At 49.0% G+C, this 19,871-nt stretch overlaps 1 protein-coding gene across 1 annotated transcript; it reads left to right on the plus strand.

The window, feature by feature from the left end:
- Positions 1 to 11,054: 11,054 nt before the first annotated feature.
- LOC142302523 (olfactory receptor 5G9-like) lies at positions 11,055 to 11,999 on the plus strand. Its single transcript, XM_075343618.1, has one exon. The coding sequence runs from the start codon at positions 11,055 to 11,057 to the stop codon at positions 11,997 to 11,999; it is 945 nt and encodes a 314-aa protein (XP_075199733.1).
- The last annotated feature ends 7,872 nt before the right edge of the window (positions 12,000 to 19,871 follow it).

The following is a 19,871-nucleotide window of genomic DNA, read 5'->3' on the forward strand; positions in this document are numbered from 1 at the left end:
CGCCTTCGAGACCCGGACTGAAGCTGAGCTGAGGATGCAGTTTTACCAGTGCCGGCAACGAGCTGGGGATAGCATTCGGGACTATGCTCTACGTCTGCAGACCGCCCTCCGCACGCTGAAGCGGGTGAACCCTATTAATGAGGCGGATAGCAACAAGATGTTAGTGGAGCAATTTGCGCAGGGGATGAGGTCCCCTGAGGATCGTTAACAACTCTGGCTGTGGGCCCTGGAACACCCTGATGTGGACTTTGCTGTGTTAAAGGAGCGGGCCATTAAAGCACTACAACCCCCAGCTGCCGAAGTTCTGGAACCCGCCCCGTGGCCCGTTGAGACGGCTCCCGTTGTGGCGGCCTCAGCCAAACCAACCTCTCCAATACCTGCAGCCCCGAGCAGCACCGTGGAAGAACTGGCAGCCCAGGTCCGTCGTATGGACGGAGACCTTGCCAAAATCCTTGCCGCACTACAACCTCTGACCAGATCTCAGCCTTCAGCACAGATACAGCTTGCTGACAGCCCTGAAGATGTACCCTGGATGCAGCGGAGAGGTGCTAATCCCCCGCGGAGCAGGCCCCCAATCTACTACAAGTGCTGTAAGCCGGGGCATTACTATCGAGAGTGCCCGTTAAACGAGCAACCCCTGAGGCCCCGGGCCAATCCTCAGGAGTAGAACCCCGTGGCCCCTCGGACTGGCGGGATCGGTATGTCGGAGCTCGACCCATCATTCCCGTGGTTGTGGACGGTATACCGGTGATGGCTCTCTTGGACACTGGATCCCAGGTAACCACCATACCATACACATTGTACCAGCGGTATTGGGGGACGGACGAGCTGGCACCCCCAGACACTAGTATAACGCTGATTGCTGCCAATGGACTCCCTTTGACCCAAGTGGGGTATAAGCAGGTGGCCATGACAGTGGGGCAAGCTGAACTGCAACACCAGGGTATGATTGTGATCATGAATGAGCCCAGTGATCATAACCCGAAGATAGTGCTGGGAACCAATGTGATGGAGCACTGTATGGGTGATGTGTTGGCCCTATTGCAACAGCTGGCCGCCACGGCGGCAGGGAGCCGACAGAGAGCTGTGCAGCGTGAAATTCGTGCCTTGATGTACCGCCAGCATGTAAATTCAACAGGAGGAGAGATTGGTGGCGTGAGAGTGATGGATGCGGCCCCGTTGCTTGTGCCCCCCAGAAGTGAGATGATGATTTGGTGTAGGGCAGCCGTAGGGCCTCAGGGGCGTGACTACCCTGCCATGATGGAGCCCATACCCTCCGAGCACTGGCCCACCGTAATAGCCGCCCGAGGGGTGGTAGACGTGAAAAAGGGGAAGGTGCCCGTGAGGGTGTTGAATTGTGGGGAGGAAGAGGTTAGGCTCCCCCGGTATGCTACCATCGCCAAACTGCTCACCCTAGATCCTCACACCATCCATGAAACCAGTCCCTCAGTCTCCCCACCAGCACTTCCCCACCGCAGGGGGAGGTGAAAGAGTGGCACCAACAGCTACATGTGGGCACTGACGATACCCCTACACATCACAAAGCGGGGGTATACAGGGTGGTGCAGGAGTATGAACAGGTATTCAGTAAGCACCCACTAGACTTCGGGCAGATCAAAGGGGTCCAACATCACATCCCCACTGGTGAACACCCCCCTATCAAAGAGAGGTACCGGCCTATTCCCCCTGCACATTACCAGTGTGCCAAAGATATGTTGAGGAATATGAAGGAGGCAGGGGTCATTCGGGATAGCTGTAGTCCCTGGGCCGCTCCGTTGGTACTGGTCAAGAAGAAGGATGGTACCATGCGGATGTGTGTGGACTACCGGAAGATTAATCAGATAACCCCCAAAGATGCCTACCCGCTGCCCCGTATTGAAGAATCGTTGGCCGCGCTGCGGATGGCAAATTATTTCTCTACCCTGGACCTCACCAGTGGGTACTGGCAAGTGGCCGTGGCCCCAGAAGACCGGGAGAAGACCGCCTTCACCACCCCGATGGGGCTTTGCGAATTCAATAGCATGCCGTTTGGGCTGTGCAATGCCCCTGGGACCTTCCAACGGCTGATAGAGTGCTGTTTGGGACATTTAAACTTCGAGACCGTCCTGCTGTACTTGGATGATGTGATTGTTTATTCCCAGACGTATGAAGCCCATCTGGAGCACCTGGCCGAGGTGTTCGCATCCCTTGCCAAGTACGGGATGAAATTGAAGCCCTCTAAATGCCACCTGCTGAAGCCCAGGGTGCAGTATCTCGGGCATGTGGTGAGTGCGGATGGTGTCGCTCCCGACCCTGAGAAGATCACTGCCATCCAGAGCTGGCCGAGACCAACTACAGTAAGAGAAGTAAGGCAGTTCCTGGGTCTGGTGGGGTACTACCGGCGCTTCATCAAGGGGTACACGAAGATGGCTGCCTCCATGCAAGACCTCCTCGTGGGACAGACCAAAGGGGGGCGACCAGCCCCACTGGTGTGGGAGGACAGGCATGAGGAGTCCTTCCGTCAGCTGAAGGAGGCTTTGACCGGAGAAGAGGTCTTGGCGTATCCGGACTACGGCTGCCCATTCATTCTCCACACTGATCCCAGCAATGTGGGTTTGGGGGCAGTCCTATCCCAGGTCCAGGAAGGCAAAGAGAAAGTGATTGCCTATGCTAGTCGAAAACTCTGGCCGAGCGAAAGGAACCCTGAGAACTATAGCTCTTTCAAGCTTGAGCTCCTGGCACTGGTGTGGGCTATCACCGAGCGGTTCCGCCACTACCTGGCCGCTGCAAAGTTCACCACTTTTACGGATAACAATCCGTTGACCCACCTGGACACGGCCAAACTGGGTGCATTAGAACAGCGGTGGGTAGCCAGACTAGCCAACTACGACTTCACCATCAAATATAGGGCCGGTCGTGTCAACATCAATGCTGATGCCCTCTCTCGAATGCCCCACTTGTCAGAAGGTGAGTGCAAAGATGATGACCTCGAGGAGATCGAGTTGCCTGCATTCCACCGGCCGTCAGGTGAGAAGATCCATGCCCATCAACAACGGGTGAATCTGGATCCGCTACCTAGTCAGAAGTGGCAAGAAGCTCAAAATCAGGCGCCTGCGGTCCGCTTGGTCAAGAACCTGGTAGAGCAAGGTGCCGCCGGGATGGACCCTGCCGCCCCGGCGGAGGCCCAACACTTGTGGAAAGAACGGGCCCGACTGTGCCTGCATCAGGGGAGGCTGTACCGGGAGCTCATTAACCCGAAGACCCACGAGAAGACCCGCCAGCTGGTTATTCCCCAGGCTGATGTGCCCACCGTTCTGCAGGCGTACCATGATGGCGCCGGCCACTTCGGGTGGAAGAAGCTGGAGATGCTGTTAAGAGAGCGGTTCTATTGGAGTGGGATGCGGGAATCGGTAGAAGCCTGGTGTCGGGAGTGTGGTCCTTGTACGTTGAGGAGGAAGGATGAAGCTAGCCAGAAGGCCCCCCTGCATCCCATCGTTACACACCAACCGTTGGAGCTGGTCGCCTTGGACCATGTGAAGCTCACCCCCAGCCGAAGTGGGTATACCTACGCTCTGACCATAGTGGACCATTATTCTCGGTTCATGGTGGTTGTCCCGGTCAAGAACTTAACCGGCCGTACCGCTGCGAGGGCGTTCCAGGCGTACTTCTGTCGGCCCCATGGATACCCTGAGAGGGTGCTCACCGACCAAGGTCCAGCCTTTGAAGCGGAGGTATTCCATGAGTTTTGTCAGCTGTATGGTTGCAAGAAGATCCGGACCACTCCTTACCATGCCCAGACCAACGGTATGTGTGAGAAGATGAACCATCTAGTCCTGGGTCTCCTCAAGACATTGCCGCTAGAGGAACGGAACCTGTGGCCGGAGAAGCTGCCTGACTTGGTCGATATGTACAATAATATCCCGTCCAGCTCGACAAAGTGCACCCCAGCGTATCTGATGAGAGCTCGGCCTGGCCGGCTGCCAGTGGATTTGGAAATGGGATTGGAAGCCCCAGAGACGCTCCCCGCAACGGCTGAATGGGATGCCCGGCGGAGGGTGCAGTACCGACAGATTCAGGAGTATGTGGAGAAGAACCTGGGTCAGAGTCGAAAACAGCAGGAGCGGCACTTCAATCAGAGAGCGGCTGCTGGGCCTTTCCAGCCTGGAGATGTGGTGTTGAAGCGGAAGAGAAAAACCCACAAGCTGGATGATCAGTGGGAACAAACCCCCTACGTCATTCAGCCCACCGGATGGGAAAATGGAAAGACTTACCAGATCAGTCGCGACCAAGGGGGCACTTTGGCCACGGTTTCTCGGGACCATTTGAAAAGGTGCCCACCAGCCTTGAGGACCATGCTGGAGGTGCCAGCTCCTCCCCCAGCGGAAAAGGAAAAAGAGGTGATCCACACGGTGATGGGTGACTTCCCCGCAGACTGGCCTATGCAGAATGGCGCGGTGATTCTTCCAGTGATACTGTTCCCACAACCTTTGGATGAAGAAGTAGTGGAAGCGGTCAACCGTGAGCCAGAACCGATTCAAGTGCCCAGGGATGAACCTATACCCAGCTCCCCTATGCCTCCACCTGTCCCACACGAAAGCCGGGAGGTGGAACCAGTTGTTCCCTCTACCCCACTGCCCAGCACCACTGACACCGGGCCCCGAAGGTCCACCCGTTCCAACCTAGGTAGACCCCCACTTAGGTACAGGGAGACCGTTCTGTGATAAAAGGGGTCAGGGAATGTACCGAGTGGTTGTTTGTTTGTTGAAAAGTTTTGAAAGAATGATGAAAATGATAATTACCGAACAGTTACCTGATTTGCTTAGTGATTGAACCGGCAGGAGCCGGCACCGTTGTCCCCGTGGGGACCGTTTAAAAATGCATGGGAACTATCCATGGACAAGCCCGTGAACTTGCAGGGCAACCACAGACGTTAGTGGCTTGTAAATATGTTGGTTACCGTTACCGTTTTCCGCAGTGCCGCCTCCGGAGAGGCAGGTTGGAGGGAGGGCCCTCAGCAGAGCAGGCTAGGGCCCAGCCACCAAAAGAACCGGTGGCTACCCTCTGGAGGGAAGGACAGATCCCGCTCGGGTACCGTGTGCTGGACTGTGGGTCAAGGGGTGCTGCCTGGGCTTTAGGGGCAGCATCAAGGCCAGGTTGCTTGGGTGGGAGAGAGTGGAAACCGTAACCGTAAACTGTTGCAACGTTTAAGAAATGTGCCTCCCGTCTTGGGAAGAGTTATTAAAAATGTATATATGTTGATTTTTCCAAATGTTATCTTTTTCAGAAAAATAAAACCGGTGTAGGACGGCAGCCCGCGGACGGTCTGCATTTTGCTAAGGGGGAATGTGACGCCCTGGGCAAGCCAGGGGTCACAGGTCACAACACCACCACACCCCACACTCTAGGTAGGCACATCACAGCTAAACTATAAATCCTTGTTGCCTTCCTCCAGAGGCTGATGATTCACACCAGGGGGTGGGCCAGGCGGTTGACTCCGCCCACCAAGGAGATCACAGCTCTGGAGGCGGGAAGGACCAGGCAGAGTAGCCCGGGTAGGGCAAGAGTAAACAAGTAGTGGAAGTAGAAAAGTGGTAAAGGAGGAAAGCAAGTGAGGTGACAAGAAGGAAGGAAAGCCTGAAGGGTCCAGCTTTGTGTAGGGCCAGAACAGCAAGGTCAGCGACGGCGGTGACTGTCTGGAGGGGGACCGTTTGGAAGTTCCTGGAAGGACCCCGTTGGCTGTGTGCCCGGTGGTCTGGAGCAGTGTTCCGAAGGACAGTCAGCACCAGGGCAGGGGCCTCTCGGACCCCGGCAAGGCTAGGAGTCGCCAAATTTGCCGAATCCGTCAGAACAACCAAGACCCGATTGAAGGCAACAGCTCAACCTGAAGCAGAGAGACACCGCCACCGCCAAGGCACCAGTTTCTCAGGGCCAGCGCCTGCGGGCAAAGTGTAGAGCTCCTCCGGCCCAGATTGTAGTCGGGGAGCGGGTAACCGGAGGGAATCCACCGCTACCACAAGTCAACCATAGGTGCAAGGAAGAGGGACATCACCGTCACCTACCGGGAGTGCAGGTGCAGCTGTCTGTGGGACCGTCCTACCAGCCGTTTGGTTTACCGTACAAACTGTGTCCGTGTCTCAGGCTGAGTGAGTACCACAGTGCCGCAAGGCACAGCGCTGCCCCCGCGTCCCTGCGCCCACCAGGCCCCGCACCTCACAAACCCTCACCGGGCCCCGGGATCACCAACCCCTGCCCACGGAGGGGAAACACAACACCTGGCTGCTCCGCATCACCATCCCCGGGATCCCCGCATTGAGCAGCGGTGGTGAAATCACCACAACCGTGGGTGGCGTCACAAACTATAACCATCCCCGCACCCAACAAACCCCCTTTCACTCACGGGCGAGGAGTGCCGCTCGAGAAACCCCCGGGATCCGGCTTACAGCTCGAGCCACCACTGAGCAGCGGCCGCCGGACCCGAGCAGAAGGGGTGAGCGTAGTGTGCTGACACCCTCCTCCCCGCCCGTGACAAAAGCCATGGCAAAGATAAATTCACAAGGGTTCCAGTACATTTCACAGAAATTCTCCAGCATTTCACCAGCAAAACAGAAGCAAGGGGTATCTGTTGGTCCTCAGATCAGAGAGCTTATGAGAGATGATGTGTTTGAAGGAACTCTAAATGATAAGAAATTGAGATCTTGGAAAAGCTTTAAGTTGATGTTTGAAAACTTCTTAGGAAAAAATAATTCTCCAGAATATGTTGAAGGTGTTGAGGAACTGCTAAATGCATACCAGTGTCTTTTATGTCACATGTCTCTGAAAATGCACTTTTTGCATTCACATTTAGATTTCTTCCCTCAAAATCTTGGTGATGTAAGCGATGAACAAGGTGAGCGGTGTCACCAGAACATTAAAGTAATGGAACAACGCTACCAGGGTTTTTGGAATGATTCAATGATGGCAGATTACTGTTGGCTGTTATATAGGGACAACCAGGGGTGGGATTCAGCCGGTTCTGTCCAGTTCTGGAGAACCGGTTGTTAAAATAGCCGGTTCCCAGAACCGGCAAGAAACAGCTCTGGAGATCCGGTTCCCTGCTGTATTCATTTGTGTTAGTGTCTCTTTAAGACACTAGCACAAATGAATCTGCATAACTCCGTGCCGCACTTCCTGGTTCAGTGCAGCCTCGGCTCACTGACCCGGCATGCAGTGACGCGATGACGCTGCAGACACAGGTCACGGCAGTGAGAGGAGGGAGCTCCTCCTCCTGCCGTCTGTCAGCGTCACTGTGACTGAAGAGAGCCGCGGAGGAGGACGGGAGACACAGGAGAGGCCAGTGCTGCTTGGATCAGGTAAGCCGCTCAGTGAGCCGAAGCTGCAGGGAGAGGGGCCGCATAAGATGGGAACTGTTACTATATGTGGCTATAGGGGGAGAGGAGGCCACAATAGGATGGGATCTGCAGGGAGAAAGGAGCCAAAATAAGATGGGATCTGCAGGGAGAAAGGGGCCATAATAGGATGGGATCTGCAGGGAGAAAGGGGCCATAATGGGATGGGATCTGCAGGAGAAAGGGGCCATAATAGGATGGGATCTGCAGGGAGAAAGGGGCCATAATAGGATGGGATCTGCAGGAGAAATGGGCCATAATAGGATGGGATCTGCAGGGAGAAAGGGGCCATAATAGGATGGGATCTGCAGGGGAAAAAGGGGCCATAATAGGATGGGATCTGCAGGGGAAAGAGGCTATAATGGGATGGGATCTGCAGGAGAAAGGGGCCATAATAGGATGGGATCTGCAGGGAGAAAGGGGCCATAATAGGATGGGATCTGCAGGGAGAAAGGGGCCATAATGGGATGGGATCTGCAGGGGAAAAAGGGGCCATAATAGGATGGGATCTGCAGGGAGAAAGGGGCCATAATAGGATGGGATCTGCAGGGGAAAAAGGGGCCATAATAGGATGGGATCTGCAGGGAGAAAGGGGCCATAATAGGATGGGATCTGCAGGGAGAAAGGGGCCATAATGGGATGGGATCTGCAGGAGAAAGGGGCCATAATAGGATGGGATCTGCAGGGAGAAAGGGGCCATAATAGGATGGGATCTGCAGGGAGAAAGGGGCCATAATAGGATGGGATCTGCAGGGAGAAAGGGGCCATAATAGGATGGGATCTGCAGGGAGAAAGGGGCCATAATAGGATGGGATCTGCAGGAGAAAGGGGCCATAATAGGATGGGATCTGCAGGGAGAAAGGGGCCATAATGGGATGGGATCTGCAGGAGAAAGGGGCCATAATAGGATGGGATCTGCAGGGAGAAAGGGGCCATAATAGGATGGGATCTGCAGGGAGAAAGGGGCCATAATAGGATGGGATCTGCAGGGAGAAAGGGGCCATAATAGGATGGGATCTGCAGGGAGAAAGGGGCCATAATAGGATGGGATCTGCAGGGGAAAAGGGGCCATAATGGGATGGGATCTGCAGGGGAAAGAGGCCATAATGGGATGGGATCTGCAGGGGAAAAGGGGCCATAATGGGATGGGATCTGCAGGGGAAAAGGGGCCATAATGGGATGGGATCTGCAGGGGGAAAGAGGCTATAATGGGATGGGATCTGCAGGGGAAAAGGGGCCATAATGGGATGGGATCTGCAGGGGAAAGAGGCCATAATGGGATGGGATCTGCAGGGGGGGGAGAGACCACATGGGATGGGATCTGCAGGGGGGGAGAGACCACATGGGATGGGATCTGTATGGGGAAGGTCGTCCGTTCCAATTTAGCAATAATTTTTAGTAATAATTTTTAAAAACTGTAGAAAAACCATTTAATACAATATGACTGACAGTGACTGGAACAACTGGTGCTGGACAGGAGAGTGACGTTAGAGGAGGGGAAGAAGGGGAAAGAGATGATACTTTAAATTACTTGTATTTTTGGTTGAGGAAAGTGCATGAAAATGGGTGTGGCTAACAAAATGGGTGTGGTTACAGAATGGGTGTGGTTTACAGAGAACCTGTTGTTAAAAATTTGAATCCCACCCCTGGGGACAACCTTGAAAAATCGTATCAATGACAGTCTAAAGTCAAGCACTTTTAATTTCTGCTCTTATTTTGGTTTCTATTTTGCATGTGAAATTATTTTGGTTCAATAAAAACTGTTTTGTAAGGTGAAGGTGATTTATTCTGATATGTAGATTACTGTTTTCTTAATGTCGCCAGTATATTTCCTATACCTTATAATAATTATGCTGCACCATGGAAACTATGCGTGCTACAGAAAAACTACTATATTTTTCAGACTATAAGACGCACCCTGGTTTTAGAGGAGGAAACTAGGAAAATAAAACTTTAAGCAAAAAAATGTGGTCATGACACACTGTTATGGGGCGAGGATCTGCTGCTGACACTGTTATGGGGGTAATGTCCCCAAATTCTCTACTAAGGTATCCCATCCTGGTAATGATCCTCCTGCCTTGTATATGATCCTGCTATAAACCCCCATCCTGCTCATATACCCCTATCCTGCTCATATTCCAGCATCCTGCTCATATTCCCCCATCCATCCTGTTCATATACCCCCACCCTATTGATATACCCCCATCCATCCTGCTCATATTCCCCCATCCATCCTGCTCATATACCCCCATCCTGTTCATATACCCCCATCCTGCTCATATTCCCCCATCCATTCTTTTCATATACCCCCATCCTGTTCATATACCCCCATCCTGTTCATATACCCCCATCCTGCTCATATTCCCCCATCCATCCTGTTCATATACCCCCATCCTGTTCATATACCCCCCATCCATCCTGCTCATATACTCCCATCCTGCTATATGCCCCCATCGTGCTCATATACCATCCTGGTATATGGCCTGTATCCTATAGCACAGAGAAAAAAAATAAACGTTTATACTCACCTGTTCCTCACTCCCTGCAGCACCGATCATCTTCCTCTCTGCGCCGCTGACCTGTGTGTGTGGAGCCGTTCCCCTGCAGCATTGCGATGTCTTCCTGTCTGTGCCGATCAGCTGATCAGCACAGATCAGCTGACCGGCACAGACAGGAAGACATTGCGTGCTGCAGGGGGACGGCTCCACACACGGGGACGGGTGAGTACACTGATTTACTGCACCCCGTGCTGATGATGACGCGCGGGGAGCAGTGAATACAGCCGCACATGATCACTCCAGGCTGTAATTGCCAGGGGTGATCATGCGGAACGGCTCTTTACTATGCGCGCGGCCCCAATCGTCCTCCCGCCCACCTGTCAGTGTCGGCTTCTCCGCTGAGAAATGGGCGGGAGGATGGGCGTGCATATGTAATACAGCCTGCTCATGCCCCCGATGACCCGCTCCACCGCAGCACCCTCATTCCCGGCCGCAGCCCTATAGTCAGACCATAAGACACACCCCCAACTTTCCCCCAACATTTGGGGGAAAAAAGTGCGTCTTATGGTCCGAAAAATTCGGTATAAACATTTTTTAAATCAGGACAAAAAGATGATTCAGAAAAATACAAAGTCACCTGCGATGATTACAAAAAAAATTTTTTTATAGACTTGTGTAATGGGACACTTAGGAATTGTTCATTAAAACAAAGCCTCACGGAATAAAATCAGAATTCTCTAAAGACTAAAGCTGTATCTATTTCAGATATAAAAGAATAGCTATAGATTCAATATTTAATACATCGAGCACTGAATTACATTTGTCTGGCTGTTTCTTGAAAGTTCTAAAACTGAGTGTGTGTGTATATATATATATATATATATATATATAAAAAAAATAAAATAAATAAAATAATAAATAAATAAAATAAAAAAATAAAAGACAGAAATGTAATGCATATTTTTTATATATTGATTGAGGCCCTTTTGGAACAATGCTGCTCTCAAATTGTGCTGCTCAAGAGCTTTATAAAAGTCGTGACTGTAGACAATGTACTATGCTTTCATCTGTCTTGAAGAATTTATGCTGCTGTTCTTTGTATCTACATAGAATTCAAATGAAAATATTCATGTTCTTTTTTAAAAAATAGAATGTTCAGTTTTCTGTCAATCTAAAATATGGAAAAACAAGAATGAAGAATGAAACACTTGTGACGGAATTTGTTCTCTCCGGTCTTTCCTCCAACCCCGACCTTCAGCTACCTCTCTTTCTGCTCTGCTTATTAGTCTACATGGTAACTTTGCTGGGTAACCTTATGATCGTTGTATTGATTAGAATGTCTCCCGGATTGCAGACACCAATGTACTTCTTCCTTATGAACTTATCCTTTATAGATATCCTTTATTCATCATCTATTACACCCAACATTATGGCCAACATCTTCTCTGAGCGTAAGACCATCTCCTTCATTGCTTGTGGAATACAATTGTTTCTCTTCATTGACCTGGCGAGCTCTGAAGCAATGTTACTTGCAGTAATGGCCTATGACCGATATGTCGCTATATGTAAGCCATTGTATTTTGCAATTCTTATTAACAAAGTGACGTGCATCCGACTTGTTAGCTCGGTGTATGCAGCAGGATGTATAAATTCATTAATTCATACATGTGCTGCATTTAGCCTTCCATTCTGTGGGTCTAATCGTATCAACCATTTCTATTGTGATAGCAATCCCATATTAAAACTGTCATGTAAAGATACATTTCTTAATGAGATTTTAGGATATGTAATTGCAGGTGCAATTGAAGTTGGCTCTTTCTTCTGTATAGTGATGTCATACATACATATTGTATTAGCCTTGTTTATGATAAGGTCTTCAAGAAGTAGGATGAAGTCTTTATCCACTTGTGCCTCCCACTTTATGTGTGTAGCCTTATTTTACTGTCCAGTTTTCTTCATGTACTTAAGACCGAACTCTGCTTATGCAGTGGATCAGGACTGGGTAGTGTCAGTGTTCTATACAGTAGTAATCCCTATGTTGAATCCCATTATTTACAGCTTAAGAAATCAGGATGTAAAACAAGCCCTAGTAAAATTTAATGTTCATGGTAATTGCAATGTATTTAGGGCACATTAAGCTGGATATGCATGTTAGATATTTATTGTCAGCTACTTTGATCAGTGAGGAAAGGGGCTGCAGCCAAAGGTGTCTTGTATAGAAACAAAAGATCAGGCATGTTGAAATGCAACATGCCAGGTTCTCCTTTAATCCAGCATCCAGCGCCAGACAAGCCCTTGTCCACACATGACATAATAACTAGCTGTAACATTTTTCAGGATCCATCATGCATCCTGCTGCGGCTTTTGCACACCTTAAGTGACTGATCTGCATGAGCAAGTGGTGCATCAGTTGCAGCATATCACGGGTCTACTAGTCTCGGCTCACTCCCAGACTCAGCCAGAATCCAAGATAGCCCTCCTGGATAGGTTAGGTTTTCTGGGGGTCATGATACATTCAGGGTGTTTAAGGAAGCTTGTAAGCTTAACTTCAAGCTCCGCTCTCGTTCCTCAAGTAGTGAGGAACAGTCAGTGGTGATTGTAGACTGTAGATGGGAGATCCCCAGTGCTTCTTTCTGGTGTTACAGTCAGTGGTGAGTTTTTTGCGGCTTTGGGTCTGGTCTATGGGGATTCTGATGGTGTCTCCCTTGCGGAATCTAAACTCCGTAGGCTCCAACAGTGATCTTGGCAGGCTAAGGAGTACTGCTCTCACTTCTGGAAATGGGCCCCAGACACCCAATGGAATGATATGGGTCTCAGGAGTCAGTTCTTTCAGGGTCTGTCTCATCGGCTGCGGGACTCTCTGGTTCAGTATGCTGCTCTAAAGTCGCTGGAGGCTACCATGTCCCTTGCTATTAGGGTGGATAGACGCCTCCGGGAGAGACCAACCATGAATCAATACCTTGTAGTTCTTCGTCCCACTGGTGTATCCTGATGAACCCATGCAGTTAGTGAGGAGTTTCCCCTCATACTACATTATTTGCGGTTTGTTATGGCCTGGGGACTTCCTTCTACTGTGGTCACAAGGGTCATTATATTGGGGTTTATCAATCTATTCCCAAACATGTAACATCATCATGTCCCCTAGATCATGTGAAGGATAGCGACCTGGATGTGTGCATTTCTTCAGTTTTCCCCTCTTTTCCAGCTAAGGACTTTCCCTGACAAAGAGGGGATATGCCATCCACTCCTCAGGATAATGCTAGATTTGGTTTCCCCCCAGTCCTATTCCTGAATGTATGGTAATTAAGTTTGTTTTTCCACATATACACTAACGTATTATTCCATGTACAAAATTGTGCACCCCCCCTTCCCCGGCCGTGTAGAGGAAGGTGACCTGGGTGTGTATATTTCCTCTGTAACACCTGTTTTTCCAACTGAAGTCTCTGGGGCTAATTTGGACAGAAGTAGTGTTAACCTTCCCACTCCTCAGGTTAATTCTAGGCCTCAGTATCAACCCTGGAGAGGTGGTCTGAAGGGTGTGGCCATTATTCCTAAGTGTAAGGTTGTGCAGTCTAGTGGTGATTCCTCTTTTGTCGGTCCTTTTGGGAAGTACCTGTTCCCAACAATCGCATGCATAGTAATAAACATTCAGGTCTGGAATGACTACATGTGAGTGTCCACAAGCAACATCAAGTGGATGTGTACATCAGGGGCTCTGGGCTCAAGGTTTTTTGGTCCGTATTTTGTGGCAGACATTGTTAACCCAATGGCTATTTGGCTGAAGCTACTAAATGCTCATAGATTTGTTGTTCACAGGTTATCGCTCTGGAGAGGTGTTGTGGCTCCACAGCCTACATAATTGTCACCGGTGTGCCTAACTGATAACCTTGAAGGTCAGGTGATTTCGGATGTGAACGCTGGTAGGTCAGTGCGTCCCTTCTGTATGTTTTTTCCGGACAAGTTCGGTCTTGAGTGTCCTGAGACCCCTCATAGTAAGGAGGATACTGTCACTGACGTCTCCCGTTATTAGGAGACTTGTGACATGTTTGGGCCCTGAGTCTCACTTTGTCTTGTGAGACTCTGAAGATTAAATGTATTTTCCTTTCTTTTGGTGTTTCAAGGGTTAATGTCTGTTTTCCTTGCCAGCATCTTCTGATTACTGCTCCTCAGGTGCTTCTGGTTTGTGACTACTCCCATCCCCTATAAGTAGTCACATATACCAGTAGAGGATGTGGCAAAATGGGGGTCAGTGGGTGCTCTCAGCCGCTGGCCCAGCCACCGTTAAAAAGACCCATGAGTCAAGCAGAAAAAAATGACAACAAACACGAGCTAACACATCACAGGGACCCATGTCTGGCCAAATTAAGAACATTAACCCATGGCAGACATTGAACAGCGCTGTGTCTTCACAGAGGGCGCCGGTTATTCTGAATCCATTCTGAAGCTAGGTCTAGAGGCGGAAGTAGCTGCTGAAGCCCTTGTCATTTGAAGTGGTGTAGGCTGCAGTCCTGGTGTCTAAATGCAGCTGTGAAGTTGGACCTTATCCTTTTGTTGATTTCCCTGTCTGTCTTTCCTTCCCTTTTGTGATGATTAGTACTAGTGTCTCTCGCCGGCCATCTCACTAGCCAGGGTATTGGCAGGGTTAGTGAGGGAATAGGTATCCGGATTGGCAATGAGTTGAAACACTCCGTATAGAGACGCTAGGGAGCTCAGGAAACAGCTTGAGGTGAGTTCAGGAGGTGTCACCTCACCCATCCCCCTAATGGCAGGGCCCACTGTTGTTAAAGTTTTCCCGGTGTACCCTTGTTTGTTGAGTATTCACCATGTGCCAGACATCCCGTAGTCTGTGCATAACACTGCATCACCTGTATTAGGCTTTGCTGCTATGTCTGCAAAGCAACAACAGGTTTAGACATCAGCGCTACAGTGATGAGTTCATAGAGCAGTAAGAACAGGTTACTGGATGATATCACCGCTGCAACCCTGGAATCCTGACTTGGAAAGTGCTCAGTACAGTAGCCACAATGATATGACAGATTCACTCAGTTTACAGCAATTGCCCATTCCGCTGTGTATCTTATCCTATGATGTGTGATGTGAACTTCAAAGTCTTGAATCTAATCCTGTCATGGGATACAATCTACTGAGCTGTAAATCTAATCCTATCATGTGGGATACAGTTTGCTGAGCCATGTATCTAATCCCATCATGTGTGATATAGTCCTCAAAGCCATTTATCTTATTGTACAGTGTGGGATTCAGTCTTCTGAGATGTGTATCTAATCTATATATTCCTCAGACCTATGTATTTAATTCTATCATGTGTGAGACAGTCCGCTGATTTGTATATCTCAATCTATCAAGAGTTATTTAGTCTGGTCAGCAGTGTATTTAATTCTATCATGTGGGACAGTCTTTTAAGCCATGTATCTAATCTTATCATTTGTGAACCAGTCCAAAGAGCCATGTACAGTGACATGTAAAAGTTTGGGCACCCCTTGTAAAAATTACTGCTTTTGTGAACAGTTAAGCAAGTTGAAGATTAACTGGTCGTCTTTCATGCACTGCTCTTTTGAGGTCTAGCCACAGATTTTCAATGATGTTCAGGTCAGGAGACTGTGAGGGCCACAGTAAAACCTTCATCTTGCAGGTTTTGAGGTATTCTATTGTGGATTTTGATGTGTGTTTAGGATCATTATCCATTTGTAGAAGCCATCCTGTTTTCATCTTATTCATCCTGTTATGTTTGCATCAAGAATTTGTTGATATTTCATTGAATCCATTCTTCCCTCTACCCGTGAAATGTTTCCCATCCCATTGGCTGCAACAACCCCATGTGCTGTTCCTTCCTGTTTTCTTTAAAACAGTTACCTTAAATGTTCATATCCACTGTCATTTAATGTATGTTATGTATGTCATTCATGGTTGTCCTCTGTTGCCACCTACTGGTCAGGCCCTTCCGTTCCCCTATTTCTTTTCTTGTCCAGCCCATGGGAGTGTCTACTTCCCTGTTTGTACCTCTCTTCTTGGCATTCATTTTAGTTCTCAGCCAGTGCTTGTGAGAGTCACATCTCCCTCATTTGGGCTACAAAAGGCAAAGTCTTTTGAACTTGTAGTGGCTCCAGAGACAAGCATCACAAGACAACCACAGTGCCAGGTACTTGAACCACTGTACCACCGTATGTCTAACTTATGGAGGAAAATAAACCACTGTTGTTCATATCAGCGTATACACTTTGAATCCATCAACTCTGGAACATTCTGGTCCTGTCTGTTCCACTGATTGGCTACACGAAGGCAAGGTTTCTCACACTAACTACACAACTTCAATCGTCCTTAAGTGTAAACAGAACACCCCAAAACATGAATGATCCACTCGCATGCTTAATGGATGAGGAGATGTTCTTTTCCTGAAAGTCTGTGCCCTTTTATCTCCACACATACCTTTGATCATAGTGGCCAAAGAGTTCTACTTTAACCTCGTCGGTCCACAGGACTTGTTTCCAAAATCCATCAGATGTTTGATGTTATTTTGCATACTGCAAAAACTGAATTTTATGATACGGAAAGGTTTTCTTCTGATTACTCTTTCATGAAAACCGTATTTTTGCAGTTTGTGCATTTGTGTCTCTGATCAGTAGAATAGTGTACTACAACGCCAGAGTCTCCTAAATCTTCCTGAAGGTCTTTGCAGTGAAATGGGGGTTATGATTTACCTCTCTAGCAATCCTATGAGCAGCTGTCAGAGAAATTTTGCTTGGTCTTCTAGACCTTATCTTGACCTCCACTGTTCCTGTTAACTGCCCTTTCTTAATTACATTTTGAACAGAGGAAAGGATAACTTGAAAATGCTTTGCTATATTCTAATAGCCTTCTCCTGCTTTGTGGGCATCCACCATTTTCATTTTCAGAGTTCTAGGCAGCTGCTTAGAAGAACCTATAGCTGCGGCTTTTTCCCACAAGGTAAGAGGAGGCTGCGATTTTATACAACTGTGAAATTTGCATCACCTGGCCTTTCCTAAAGATGATAGTGAACAAGCCATAAACCTAACAGGCTAAGTAAGGTCTGAAATCTTGGTCAAAGTTATTTGAGCACACAAATCTCCAAGGGTGTCCAAACTTTTGAATTGGCCCATTTTCCTTTTCCTAATTTTTAAAATGTAAAAGATGAATAATTGTTTTTTTGCCTACAATACAAAGATATGTGCCATCTTTAACATTATGCCCTTTAGAGATAATGTCATATTCAACTTGCTTCACTGTTCACAATAACAGTAATTTTGACCAGGGGTGCCTAAACTTTTATATGCCACTGTATATAATCCTATTATGTGTGATACAATCAACAAAGCCATGTATTTAATCCTAAAGTGTGATTCAGTCCACTGAGCTCTGTATCAAATTTTATCATAGTACAATCTGCAGAATGATGTATTTAATCCATTCATGTATGATACCATCTGCTGAGCTGTGTATTTAAATCCTATCATGTGTGATATAGTCTTCTGATTGATTGCTCTCAGTGAGAGCCATTTTTAAAAGCTGGGGCCACACAGGGATTACTGCGATCCCCTCGCATGACACTCACCTCACGCTGGCAGTATAGCAGAGACTAGTGTCATGCGAGTGTCACTGCGACTGAGGTCCGATCGTGCGAGCGGACCTCAGCTGCAGGGGGGCGGGCCGGCACTCAGGAGTGGCGGGCCAGCACTGAGGAGGCGAGGGCCAGTGCTGTGGATGGGAGTGAGGGATTTATCTCCCTCTCTCTTCCGTAGCTGGCTATTGCCATTCTCCCTCAGCACTCGCAGTACACCGGTGTACTGTGAGTGCAGTGCGATTTTTCTCTCTCCCTATAGACTTGAATGGGTGTGAGAGAAAACAGGATCGCATTACAGTCGCAGGATGCTGCGATTGTTTTCTCGGTCCAATTAGGGCTGAGAAAATAATCGCTCATGTGCGCTGACACATAGGTTAATATTGGTCCGAGTGCAATGCGATGTTTTATCGCACTCCACTCGCACCGATTTTTATGCCGTGTGGCTTAGGCCTAAGGCTGGGGCCACACGGGGACTACTGCGATCCCCTTGCATGACACTCGGCTCACACTGGCAGTGCAGCAGAGCCGAGTGTCATGCGTGTGTCCTTGCAACTGAGGTCCGTTCGTGCGAGCAGACCTCTGCGGGGGGCGGGCCGGCACTCAGGAGGGGAGGGAGGGATTTCTCTCCCTCTCTCCTCCGTAGCCACCTATTGCCATTCTCGCACTGCACTGGCAGTACACCCACTTGAATGGGTGCGAGAGAAAGAGTCTCAGCTTACAATCGCAGCATGCTGCGATTGTTTTCTCGGTCCGATTAGGGCTAAGAAAATAATCGCTCATGTGTGCTGACACACAGGCTAGAATTGGTCCGAGTGGAATGCGATGTTTTATCACACTCCACTCGCACTGTTTTTCTCGCCATGTGGCTTATGCCTAACTGGCTAACACTTAACAGTCTTCTGAGGCATGTAAATGTAATCATATTATTATATAGTCTGCTGAACTGTGTACCTAATCCTATTAACCAACCATGTGAGATACAGTCCTCAAAGTGATGTATCTAATCCTATCATCTGTAATATAAGCCCCCGTCACATTTAACGACTTACCAGCGAACCCGAAAACGATGCAACCTGATAAGGATCGCTGGTAAGTAGCTGGGAGGTCACTGGTGAGATGTCACACAGCCAGATCTTACCAACGACGCAGTAACGATCAGCGACTTGTATAACGATGAGCGACCTGTATACGAGGCTGTTGGTAGGTGTCAAACACAGCGATGCGTCCTGCCCAGCAGGACATCGGCTTTGAAGAAAATAAACCAGAACAGTGTGTAACGATCAGTGATTTCACAGCAGGGGCCAGGTTACTGCTTAGTGTCACACATAACGAGATCGCTAGTGAGACCCCTATTATGTCACAAAACCTGTGACTCAGCAGCGATCTCGCTAGCGATCTCGTTATGTGAGAAGTAACCCTTAGACTTCTGAGGCATGTATCTAATCATATTGTGATACAGTCCACTAAACTGTGTATCTAATCATATTATCCAACCATGTGACATACAGTCCTCAAAGCAATGTATCTAATCCTGTCATGTGTGATGTAGTCTGCAGAGCTGAGTATCAAATATCGTCATGTGTGATATGTTCAGTGTATCTAATCCTACCATGTGTGATACAATACACTAAAGCTGGGTTCACACTAAGCGACAGCGACAACGACGTCGCTGTTACGTCACCATTTTCTGTGACGTAACAGCGACCTTGTAAGTCGCTGTTATGATCGCTGCTTAGCTGTCAAACACAGCAACGCAGCAGCGATCATAACGTCGCTGTGCTACATGTGCAGAGAGCAGGGAGCCGCGCTTAGCGCTGGCTCCTTGCTCTCCTAGGTACAGTACACATCGGGTTAATTAACCCGATGTGTACTGCAGCTACATGTCACAGTGCAGAGAGCAGGGAGCCGCGCACACTGCTTAGCGCTGGCTTCCTGCTCTCCTAGCTACAGTACACATCGGGTTAATTACCCGATGTGTACTGCAGCCACATGTGCACAGAGCAGGAGCCAGCGCTGGCAGCAAGAGCGGCGGAGGCTGGTAACGAAGGTAAATATCGGGTAACCAGGGAAAGGTCTTCCCTTGGTTACCCGATGTTTACGCTGGTTACAGCTTACCGCAGCTGCCAGACGCCGGCTCCTGCTCCCTGCTCGCTTCATTTCGTCGCTCTCTCGCTGTCACACACAGCAATGTGTTTGTCACAGCGGGAGAGTGACAATCAAAAAATGAAGCTGGACATTCAGCAACGACCGGCGACCTCACAGCAGGGGCCAGGTCGTTGCTGGATGTCACACACAGCGACAGCGACGGGACGTCGCTGCAACGTCACAGAAAATGGTGACGTAGCAGCGACGTCGTTGTCGTTGTCGCTGTGTGTGACACCAGCTTAACCCCTTTATCTAATCCTCTCTTGT

Source organism: Anomaloglossus baeobatrachus, chromosome 4, assembly GCF_048569485.1.
Source record: "Anomaloglossus baeobatrachus isolate aAnoBae1 chromosome 4, aAnoBae1.hap1, whole genome shotgun sequence".
Lineage (NCBI taxonomy): Eukaryota > Metazoa > Chordata > Amphibia > Anura > Aromobatidae > Anomaloglossus > Anomaloglossus baeobatrachus.